This window comes from Spodoptera frugiperda, chromosome 27 (assembly GCF_023101765.2).
Source record: "Spodoptera frugiperda isolate SF20-4 chromosome 27, AGI-APGP_CSIRO_Sfru_2.0, whole genome shotgun sequence".
Lineage (NCBI taxonomy): Eukaryota > Metazoa > Arthropoda > Insecta > Lepidoptera > Noctuidae > Spodoptera > Spodoptera frugiperda.
Window position 1 is genome coordinate 9399954 of NC_064238.1, and position 12210 is coordinate 9412163.

General features: G+C 36.9%; 3 protein-coding genes across 6 annotated transcripts in view; 1 reads left to right on the forward strand and 2 right to left on the reverse strand.

Moving 5' to 3' along the window:
- LOC118263246 (phosphatidylinositol 4-phosphate 3-kinase C2 domain-containing subunit alpha) overlaps window positions 1-11995 on the forward strand; it is a 36985-nt gene extending 24990 nt beyond the window's left edge. For all 4 annotated transcript variants that reach the window (XM_035575081.2, XM_035575082.2, XM_035575083.2 and 1 more), the window contains exons 27-33: window positions 506-662; window positions 1304-1437; window positions 1842-1949; window positions 2434-2634; window positions 7894-8084; window positions 8497-8642; window positions 8993-11995. In XM_035575081.2, coding sequence (XP_035430974.2) covers window positions 506-662; window positions 1304-1437; window positions 1842-1949; window positions 2434-2634; window positions 7894-8084; window positions 8497-8642; window positions 8993-9256 — 1201 coding nt within the window. In that variant the 3' untranslated portion in view covers window positions 9257-11995. The remainder of the gene's footprint in view (window positions 1-505; window positions 663-1303; window positions 1438-1841; window positions 1950-2433; window positions 2635-7893; window positions 8085-8496; window positions 8643-8992) is intronic.
- Window positions 1-12210, reverse strand: part of LOC118263336 (TBC domain-containing protein kinase-like protein) — a 235710-nt gene that overhangs the window by 22300 nt on the left and 201200 nt on the right. The window lies entirely within an intron of this gene.
- LOC118263248 (myosin-M heavy chain-like) lies at window positions 4015-5653 on the reverse strand. Its single transcript, XM_035575089.2, has 3 exons — window positions 5490-5653; window positions 5184-5329; window positions 4015-5010 (listed from the first exon to the last, which is right to left on the reverse strand). The coding sequence occupies exons 2-3, from the start codon at window positions 5311-5313 to the stop codon at window positions 4127-4129; spliced, it is 1014 nt and encodes a 337-aa protein (XP_035430982.2). The 5' UTR covers window positions 5314-5329; window positions 5490-5653; the 3' UTR covers window positions 4015-4126.

Consider the following 12210-nt stretch of genomic DNA (forward strand, 5'->3'; position numbering starts at 1 on the left):
ATACTAAATTAATTATTATGTTATCGGCTTACTCACTTACTGTTTTGACGAGGAACTCGACTAGTTTCAAGCCATGCTAGAGGCTCATATTCATGAGCAGTATTCCGCGACACACGACGCGGCGATTGTCGCGCTGCTACTAGGGAGGAGCAAGAAATGAAAGATTACTGAAAGCAGGATTACGAATAATTTATAAAGTAACTAGCAAACTCGGCGAATTCCGTTTCGCCACCAATGATTTTCTCTGTTTTCCTGCTTTTCTCTTCATTTTTTTCTGAATTTTCTTCTACCTCAAACATCACGGAGCCCGAGACCTTTCCAACGAATGCAAAACCGAGCAAATCGGTTACTGCGTTCTTGCGTCAGGAAGGAAAACCCGACTTATTTTTATATTATATTTATATATGTCAATAATTATATCGGTAGGAATTACCTTACATTTCGCAAGAATACATTTAATAAGCATGTGTAATTAAATTAACAAGTTTTATAATTATGTAACCAGGGACCGTGCCCCGTTCGTGCTAACCCACGACATGGTGTACGTGATAAACGGCGGCGACCGTCCGACGCAACGGTTCCAGCACTTCGTGGAGCTCTGCTGTATGGCCTTCAACGTCGTACGGGCGCACCATGATCATATACTCGATCTGTTCGCACTGGTATGTATAGCTTATACATAGGAAAGAAAAAGCATTTATTCATGGCTTTTTGTCTTTATGTTTCTAAGGATGTTTTTGCGATTGGTAGATGGCGTTGTTGTCACATAAGATCTACCTCTCTTACGTTGTTTTTTTCATTTTGCAAATAGGCTACAAAAGAGCACGTTTACACGTTAAAACCACGCGTTTATTACACGTTTAAAGATCTAGACCAGATAATGATTTCTTAGTTGTGCTCTGTACAGATTTTAGTTTTTACGATGATGGTTCTGATATAGCTTTAGATCCTGTCTAGTCTACAATAAGTTTGAAAATTTCTTTTAGAGTGATTCGGACAAGGTTAATACAACATTTTTTTACGATATCGCTACTATGTCCAAGAATCCTTATGGATTGGACATGGAACTTATAACACAAATAGTAAAAGTGGGTATACATTATACTGAGGTATTAAGGCCCGCAATGTGCAGGGTACACCTCTGCCTTCGGGGTTAGAAAGGCGTGGATCTTACTTGTCATCTTAATGAGGTAGCAAAGGGTATATTGTTGAACTTAAAATGTAACTTAACACCACAAAATATGTTTGTACTGACCCATATTTAAAACAAATATCCTAATTTTATTGTAATCCTGTCCCCCAGATGGCGATGTCGGGCGTGTCAGGCGTGACGAGTGCGGCGGTGGGCTACGTCCGCGCGGCGCTGCTGCCGGACGCCACCAACGCGGAGGCAGCCGCCGCCTTCGCCAGGCTCATACACTCCTCGCTTAAGAGCAAGTACGTTATCCTCACACTCTAACAACTACTAATTCTAATTGTTTTAATTTTTATTTCTGAAAATTGTTGCAAGATTCTTACACACTTCAACAATAACAATCTTTATGTTTACGTTGCGTCGTGAAAAACATGGGGAATTGTTTTTGTCAAAATTTTCGATTATTGTCTAAGAGAAGGATGGACCCCGTAATGATCCAGTCAAAGAGCGAACTTCCATAGCTCTCACTTATTCCCGAAATCAACATAATTACTTAAACCACTTCTCATAGTTTTCATATTTGTATTAGAAAGAGATCGTAATAAAAGTCTACATAAAACTTAAAACATTTAAATAAATTTTATAAATGAATAAGATATTTGCTACTGAACGATAAGATGTTAATTACATGTATTCTCTACAACAGATTCACCCCAATCAACTTCTTCCTCCACAACTTGGCGCAGCTGCGCGCGAGTGGCGACCAAAGCAACAACACTAGCGAACTGCTATCGTTCATGCCACGCACGTACACGTAAGTAAACCGTAACTATGTATTGACCTATTTTCGACTTTATTTACGCAATTATAAAGCTGAGATTCTATTAATAATTGACACAGTGTATGGTTATTTGATGTGTTCATTATGAATCGATGCATGTTGACCACATTTTCTTTGCCTAAAATTCTTTATCTTTAAATATTTCTTCATTGTAGTAAAATTGACAAAGTGCACTTAATCATCTTAATGAAAATCATAGATTTCGTAACCTTAGAACGCCTGTACTAAGAACAATCTCCTGTATCACAGGCGAGAGAATGAAATTCAAAAGGACGCTCGCATTTTTACATTCAAAAATTACCTATTTTATGGAGTAGGAACTCCATGAAATAGGTAATTTTGCTTGTTCTTCTCCATTCGAATCACTGACAGACAGACTGACGAACAATTCAAAAGTGCCTAATTTAGGATTAATTGAAATAAATGCTTATTGACTTTGACATGTTTTCCTACACAGCATGGCACAGGAAGGTCGGTTAATAAGCGTGGAGTGTCTCGGCTATGAGAAGCGGTACGACCCGGAAAAGCACTATGTGTACGCACTGCGTATCTTCAGACAGGGACAGACGACGCCGTTCGTACTGTACAGGTCCTACAAACATTTCACCGAGCTATACCAGAAGATTTGTCTACACTTCCCTCTGGCTAAAGTACACAGGTAAGATACTTTTTGTATTTTTTTTAATGGTTGAGTTTTTTCTTATTGTGTAAATGCGCCGATTGGTCACTTTATCACTTGCAAACACTAGAGGAATGATAAATGCGTTAGATATAAAGTCTTCGACAATCTCACAGAAACGGCGGGCAGATTAAAACAACATACATACATACATAACCTCACGCCTGTCACCCATGCGGCAGAGACAACGGAACGCCAATTGCTACGATATGTATATTTGATAATTCGTAATACATATATTATTTAAAATATAAGGAAGGAGTCTTTCAAACTCACACGACATTACATATTTGAACCTATGAGCGTGCGTCGGAGTCGCACTTGGTTGACTTTTGTGTTTTAAACTGGTGACACTGCCAATATCAGAAAGACTATTAAAAAAAATTGGGTTATAGGACTATGAGTCTGAATTTATTCTTGGTGTTATCAACAGCATTGACTCAAGGAGATCTACGTAATAATCGCACTTATTTAACCAAGCAATCCTTCACGCAGTTAAAATATCAACAGTTTAAACTAATACTTCACTTTTATCTATATCAATTTACCTTCATACTTTACCTTCGGACATGTTAACAAGCGCATCGCATTACCTAATTGCTGTCCCTAAGAATTCGTGTTACATAAATCATTAAAGATTAGATTAAACAATAAATTATCAGTAAAATCCTCGATATACATTCAAAACAAAGTTTAAAATGGCTTGGCTTGTATAAAATAATTTGTTGTATGATATCATTATTTTAAAGTACAATCGATGTATTTGAATCATTACCCACTTTAACTATAAATCGTTTGAAATTGTCAAATAACAATATGACCGCACGGTCGGTGCGGTGCCGTGCAACGTGAATTCCTGCACGGAGTAACTCTGTGTGATCTACAAATTGTTGTTCCCGGTTTGAGTGTCATGTGTGAACTTGTATGTTTGTACCCACGACACAAAAGAAAATCAAAGCGTGGGGTAAAGTTACTAAAACATACACACATTTCCATGATAATAAATCCGCATATGTGAATCCTACGGTATTTAAATGTCTGTTGTAAGTTTGTAGTGGGTCATAAATCGAATGTGTCGATTGTATAGTACCTACATAGCTAGATCCTTTTGGAATTTATTTTTATACTTGAATCATACTATCAGGTGTAGATTAGGCAAATTTTGTATGTAATCTTTATGGGTATTTAGTGTTATTTAAAGTATTCACGTTCATTGGGTCGTAGGTTTGATATAATAAATGGAAGGGCAGATTATCATTGGGTTTTCCTGTTTTTTAACACGTGATATAGAGAATATAATAAAATTAACATTGAACCTTATCCAGTTCAAAACAAGAGATAGTTCAGACAACAAACTAATTTACTATGAAAATATAAATTTATTTCTTAAATAGAAAACACATAACGAACATTTAAACGCTTAGTAACTATAATATACAAAAAATTAAACAAAAACTCACTCGTATACATATCAGGCTTCACTATTGTCTTTACTTTCCTCACCGATTTTGTAGTTTAAGTCCATTACTGTTTGCTTGGCTGCAGATTTTGAGGCTGCTGTAGCTGCTGCGGCGGCTGCAGCCCTGTTCATGTTCTCTCTGTGTTTAGATATCAAGTCCCAACTGTCTTCTTCCTCTGGTTTCGCATAAGTGACGTTGCCGGTCGCATCTTTTTCTCCTTCTGGTTTTGCAGCAGAGTACGGCGGAGGCCCACTACTCTTGCTGATAGAACTTTCTAGAGTATTTGTTGAGTTTGTCATCTGTGTTGGTTGTGCGTTCGATGTGCTCGGTTGCGGTTGTTGCCGTAGTTGCGCTACAGGGTTCGCCCCCGGAGGTAACGTCTGCGGTTGAGGCTGTCGTACTTGCGCAACAGGATTCGCTTTATTCGCCCCATTCGCCATTGGCGGCGGTGGCGCCTTACTCTTTTTACTCTGTTTCTCCATCTCTCTCCTCAACTTCTCCTTTCTCGCTTGCTCTTTCAACAACAACTTGTCTCTTTTCTTCTGCTCCGCTATCCTCTGTTTCTCCAATTTCTTCTGTTCTTCTATCCGCTGTTTCTCCAACTTCTTTTGTTCTTCAAGCCTCTGTTTGTCCACTCGTATTTGTGCGTCTAGTTTTCTCTCCTTGCTTTTGTCAGGTATTCTGTTGTTGCGAGGGTCTTGTTCGGCTCCTCGTGGGTCTTTGGATACTCCTGGGTTCTCTGGTCTTAGGTTCGGTGGAAGGTTTTTGTCTAGAATAAGGTCGCTGGTGCTTTTCGCTTGTCTTATTGGTCGGACGGGAGGTGGGGCCGCGGCGGGCATTGGTTGGTTGTTGTTCAGTGCTGGTGTTGATTTCCGTGTGTCTGGGTAGTTGTAGCCTGGAAAAGGTTTTGCATATGTTCAGTATGTCACTTTGATATGGTTTTGTTAACACTTCCAACCTATGTGTATTACATTTGTTTCGTTAGTCATTTGGTTCGTGTAATCTAATGTTTGTGTAACAGGCAAACATTAATTAGTTACTTTTGCGTTAATGATTCAAAATACTTACCAAATGAGTCATCTCTATTGGTTCTGTAGGCACCAGTGACGGAAAGCACAGCGCCAAGCTCGGCTCGTTCTTTCTTGGTCTTCCGTCTACTGCCATTGTAGAAGTTAAGGGAGGCTTTGAACCCAAACATTTTTACGATACGTCAACTGAAACAGTATAAAAAAATATAGTCAATACTTCTATACATTTTAATTAACTCTTCGGCATAAGAAAATATTCACAATACACCATACAATTCCATAAATGATTTATAACAATTATAACTTAGAAAAATAAGGAAAAATTTACAAAGAAAGTCTTACTCACGCAGTCTCTTATAAAATTGTCATATAATTATATAAAAAAAAATAACAAAAAGGAATTCAAATGCAAATAAACAGAGTAAGTGTTGACAACACTCGTTCAGCCATTACTGCTTAAATCAATACGGCTGTGTTGGTGATAAGATAACGTGGGAGCCTCGACTAATGACTGTAATCTTATCAATGTGAAATAATTCTGTATAATCGAGTGGCCGGATATGTGGCGGTGGTGGTATGAGTTTCGCGAAATGCTTTATTGCTTTTGCTTTGAAGAAAGTAGCCATTTCGCTTGTGGTATCGATAGGAAGTTTAAAATTGTGTGTGCTAGGTCATGGTTTAATTCTCATCAATATCAGTCTGTACCCTTAGTATGAGTTTGCTTTACGTTTAAGGTAATCGAAACGACAGCGCGGTCGGCGCTCTGATTGGCTGGCTCGAATGAACCAACTAGTCAGAGCGCCGAACGCACTCTTGTTTCTATCACGTTAAACGTAAATCAAACTCGTACTAAGCCCTCTGTTCAGTAGTTCTTGCCTCAAACAAAATAAAAAAGAAACAGTTAACTATCCTCTTTGTGTAAAAATATTTATTCTATTGCTAAAAGAACTTAAAAAAAATATAGCATTCTTTTGTTATTTCCATCCAATGTTCCAAAGGCTTAGTTCTTGGGGGTGCACAAAGATCTTCGTACAGTCCGTCAGATACATAGCATAGTTACGTTATCATACTTATCATATTAGGCAAATTTTCAAATGTCATATTATCATTTTGGTATAGGAAAACCCGTTTACCTGTTACCGATGACTCAGTGGCATTAGTGAACGTTTATAAACGTATATTTCGGAGTTCGATACACAATAGTCACGTTTTAGCAAGGAAAACATGTTCGCCACACATACAGTCACACGCTTGTTATCAAAGCTGACTAATTTACATTTATTTATTACAAGATTATCAAAGGATTAATTTTTGCTCACAAACGATAACAATAATTGATAAATTTTGTTACAAGTTTCCATGAAACTAAATTGTTGATTGTAAATAATTAAATGGATTTTCGACATATTTTAAATTAAATTCTCGGTAATGACTCCTTGTTATCGGTGTATTGCATAAAGATAGGCCTCGTTATATAATAAGTGCAAATAGAAAGAAAAGAAAAACAGTTTTTTTGCACTGTAGTGTGTGTGACACCACGCCCTTTTAAGTAGTGTAAGTTAGTGGTATAAGAGAGACTTAATTAAAGGTTAGTTCACAAGAACAAAACGTCTCCTCATTTGCTCCCAAAGCCTTCGTCATTGCAGTACCGTTGTTAGATATTGCAGGCAAAAATAATTAAAAATAAATAATCAACATAGCGCAAAAAGGCCAGTGTTCAGCTAAAATGCCGTAGCTCGACACACGGCGCTGATTTCAGCACTAGCCAGTTTAATACAAGTCAATAATTATAATAATTCCACTACAGCGACGCTGTTTCGGGTGCAAAATTAATTGAGAAAAAAATAATGGTGTTATTTTTTATTAAGACACTTCTGTCTATCATTTCAGGATAGGAAATCTTGCGAATTTGTATGAAAGCTATATTGCTAGACTAAGACCAGATTATGGGCACCGTAGACACCAAAAAAATTAACCAATTTCAGTTTATACAATGACAATAAAATCGATTTTAGACTTAATTACAAGAAGTCATAATTAAAAATCTTTTAAAGAATTTAATTCTGACACCTTACTTTTAGAGACGAAACGAGGATATCTTGTGAATCAACTTGTCGAATCATAAATAAGGTTTTTAGATCATGATTATATCTTTACAAGTGCGTTCATTGTCAAAACAAAAAGAAATTCTCTTATCTACATGTAGATTTTGATAATTTTGCAAAGGAAGGTTTTATATTTAATCTTTTTACGTCAAGCCTGTTCTTCGAAGGACAATAATATTATGTTCATAGGGATTACAGGGTATCCAGGTTTTGTCAGATCAATCATGACATCTCATCGAGATATTATCTATCGGATTTTGGTTGTTCCTAATTTACACAGCGTATTATTATAAAACACCTACATTTCATACACAATACAATACACTGGTTATTTTCAGACTCTGCGTCATTTGACCCAATAAAGCATTAGATACTATTGCTAATATATATATTTTTTATGGTATAAGTCGGTAAACGAGTAAACGGATCACCTGATGGTAATCACCCCAAATAAACGAGCAAACCCGGGTTTTTGGGGAATCGGGGTTTGGAAATATTGCGATGGGGGCTAACTGGGCCTCCGGTAACCCCACTCACACAACGCAATAATGAATCAAATAGCTTAAAATGTTTGTCTAGCTCACGCACAATTTTTAAACATATAGTTACGGTACATAATTATAATTTTATCATCTTCAATTCCAGTTTACCGTCAGGCCTGTATGTTGGTCGTTCAAACACCCGCCAAGTGGCAGAGCGTCGGTTCGGTGACGTGCAAGCGTTCCTGACGTCATTGTTCAGTTTAGCGGACGAGATCGCTCACTCGGATCTTGTGTACACATTCTTCCATCCACTGCTGAGAGATCAGCAGGATGTGGAGCCGCAGAGGAGGAGAGGTCAGTAACCTTGCACTGTTCTGATGACTATTTGGTAGTCAGCAATCGCCGCCGTACATTCAACACCAGAGGAGTTGCAAGTGCTTTAAAGGTTTTAATACTTAACTTTTGGTTTTTCTGCTTACTCTCATCGGCTGTCATTGATGTTTGTTTCATGGTTTTACTAAAATACTTCGACCTAAATATTCTGACAAACAGTCTCACAATTAACCTATTATTATCTCAAAGAGAAGAAAATAAATCAAAATATTACTTAACTATTTTCCTTGCAGAATAAATAAAAAAGGTAGATATTATTTCCTTAAATAAGGATAACCTTTTTACTTGATGTCTCTGACACTACAATCTCGAGTCTCCCAAGACAAAAGACAATGTAAAACCAACCTTATACCATACACATTACGGTTTACAGGTGAAACAGCGGAGCCAGAGAACAGTGGCTCTGGTTCACTGAAGCTATCGGTGCAGTATGCGAGTGGAATGCTCTCCGTGTTGATATTGCACGCGCAGTCGCTCGCACTCACTCCACAGGGCCTGCCGCCTAACCCGTATGTTAAGGTAATGTGGATTCTATTTTTATGGACTATAGAGTTCAATTTCTATTTTATCTTTGTCTTTTATTTACCAAAGGCAGAATGAGTACGTACTAGAAGGCCCACGCAATTTTTGTAAAGGATGTTAGAAGTCATGTTAAAAGTTTTTTGTAATAAGATGCTAGCTTATTGCCAGGTACAGTTTCAGAATTCGTCATAAGGGAATTAAAAAAAAACAGAAACTCCAAATAACTGTTTGGCAGCGCTCGGCCGACCCATTTTTTGGTCTGGAAGTAACTTATCCATCAATTTTTCACAAATCAATACAATATGAGATTATTTTACATTGGTGTTTTAACAATTCTTTCTCTACAGGTCTACCTCGTACCTGATCCAACGAAAGAAACGAAGAGAAAGACGCGCGTCCTCAAACGTAACTCCCATCCATCGTTCATGGAGATGTTAGAATACAGGTTACCGATGGAAGTGGTTGTCCAACGCAGCCTGCAAGCCACAGTGTGGAACTATGACTCGCTACAGGAGAACCAGTTTTTGGGCGGCGTTGTCATTCCGCTGAACACGTTGCCGCTCCGTCAAGAGACTGTAGCTTGGTATCCTTTAGAGTATATACCTCGGTAGCTAGTGCTTTCTCGCTCCGCGCTTTGGAGCACTGAGCTTCCTATGTCATAGGTCCATTGTGCCCATTCAGAAAACCAATGGAGAATGTTAATGGTAACTATGAAGTCCGTAATGTTAAGAATCGATCTGTTTACTTAGTTTCATCGTACAAGCAAAACTGATCGAATTACACGCGTCCAAAGTTTTGATGGCTTGCTGCTAAATTAACGTTGTACTGTGACGTCACAGTATAACGTTAATTATTAGATATTGTAATTTTTGTATATAATAATCATTGTTAATTATGTTTCAAAGCATACTTTCCGAAATTACGTTACAGTAACATTCTCCATTGGACCACAGTGAATGCAGCTACACGAACAGTCAACTTAAAGCTAACTTCACGTCATTAGCCTGTATTAAGCGTGACCGAATGTTATCAAATCGTGAGCTCGTATATAAGCTTTATGCTCATAGATATAAGGTGTAAAATCAATTGACGGGCTCGTGATTTGCGCGGAAAACACGCTGTGTCTTGATCAAGTGATGTTCCTTCTTAATGTAAGTTTCGTATCAAATGTATGAAGACATTGTTTCTGCAATATTATCATTTATGTCTATTTGATACGTACAGGTTAGGTTTTAACTTGAAGTCAATAACATTTCGGGCGTGTTTCACAATTTTTAGATAGATGCTATGTACCAGATAAAGAATTAAGAACGCCATTTTTATATGAACTATCTGTCACATAAGTTTATCTGGTACTTATATGAACGTGAACAAAAGGGTTTAGTACGAGTTTGTTTTACGTTTAACGAGATCCGAACGAGAGCGCGTTCGGCGCTCTGATTGGTTGGTTAATTCGTGCCGGCCAATCAGAGCGCCGAACGCGCTCTCATTTCGTTTTCGTTCAACGTAAAACAAACTCGTACTAAGGGTACAGGAGGTTACTCTACTAACGTTTTTAAACGACACTGCCTTGTCAAAATCAAGAATGAAATAAAAGAGTAAGTATACTATAACCTGTATTATCTTACTACTTTTATAACTAAATAAAACTTACTAAACACCAAGCTTTGCCAAATATGTAATTATGTATATTTTTCGCATAATTTGTCCCAAAAACCACACTCTAGCTTACAGTATTGCATTTTTATCAAACTTCAATATTATTCCACAGTATTTTGTGTCAGTCAGAAAGGGATTATATAGTGGGTCTTTTGTAAATAAAAATGTACTTTATGAATATACACGTTAGTGCCAAAATGCCTTGTGATCGCAGCTTCGTAAGAGTAGGGTTTGGATCTAGGAATGTTCTAGAAATCTTGTTATTTTGTTAGAGAGAGAGGCAAATGCATTTATATAGTGGTGTCTCTTTTTTACAGAATAATGAGAAGACTTTAGTAGAATTGTGGAAGGGTTAGCGTTTTAATTGCTTTTTGTATTGGAGAAAGATTATTAGAAGAACTATTATTATCGCAATATAAAGGCCTTCATAGCAGTTCTTTATCGAGTATTTATTTTTAATTTGCATGACTACATTCGAAGTTTTCCGAAGCGAAATAGACCTTATGTTCAACGACATAAGGTCCACTTTTAATGGTAAAGTCTACTAAAAGGCCTTAAAATTTTTCGATAATTTAAAATATATACAGACAATAACTAGTCTGTCCAAATATTTAGCACATATCAATATAACGAGTATTATAACCGCGTATCATAATATTACTTAGATATATCACTGTGTTAGACAAAAGTGAGCCTTATCTTTGAATAGTACAGCTCAATTTAAGTATTTTATCTTTAACCACCTTTGAGGAACTGATTCCCACGTAAATGTATTATAGAAATGTATAGATTTCATATTCTTTAACTAAATTTCTTCTTGGGACCAGTACCCAATATACATACTTATACTTAGCTCAAAGTTGATGTGAAATGTTTGTAAACGAACCAACAAAGGTACCTAAGACTACATTTGGTTTCAACCAATAGCAATTACCTGTGTTTCTATCCTTTTGCCGTCAGTAAATAGATCGATAAAGAGAGCGGGAGTGTAACTACATGTGGCAAAATTTACGAAACGTAGTTCTACCCTTATTCTTACCCAGAGCTGAACACTACCTAGCGGGTACCGGATCGAAGGGCAGGAGTAGGGACGAGGTGATTTTTAGTCAGTAAGTTTGACACTCTTAGCTATAGCTGCGCATTACCTAGTGGGTACCGGCTCGAAGGGCAGGAGTAGGAACGGTATGGTTTTAGTCAGCAGGACTCTGATACCCCCTCTATTTTCCCCCTCTCCCCCCTCAAAACTCCTTTAATCTTGCACAAAAATAACCTTACAAACTACTACATATTTACTCATCTATGACCGTACAAACATTTCACATCGATCTTGGCCTTAATATTCCTCTTTATATATCCATTTTGATACATAATAAAATTTTTACTACATTTTATATATAATATCGTATAACAATTAGTAGTTTTATATAAGGTACCTGTTTAAAATATCACATTGGCATCTATTGTTATAGTCACATTCCAATAAACATATTTTTAGATTACTTTTAACGCTTTTATGATGTATAAATTGTGTTTGGTGCTTGTGTGTTGTCTAAAATTAATTATTTAATGGTCGGTTTATATCTGACGGGAAATGCGCTGAAGTTTATTACCTAGAATATATGTATTCCACGTTTTAATGCAGTCGGTTTAATGGAGAACATTGAATATTGTATCTTTCTATTCATGTCTATTCTATCCTGTATATTAATTTTATAGATCTTATCGCTTCATATCATTGCATAACCTCAAAAATCATTTAACGGGTTATTGTACAGTTTACTCTAATGCATAGTGTGATTTATATTTTTTATAATAACTATCGTGAGACATACTAAATTAACTAAAAATCACAGTTTACTTACGTACATTAATGGAGAAAAGCTCTACTAGTTTCGAGTCACAGAGG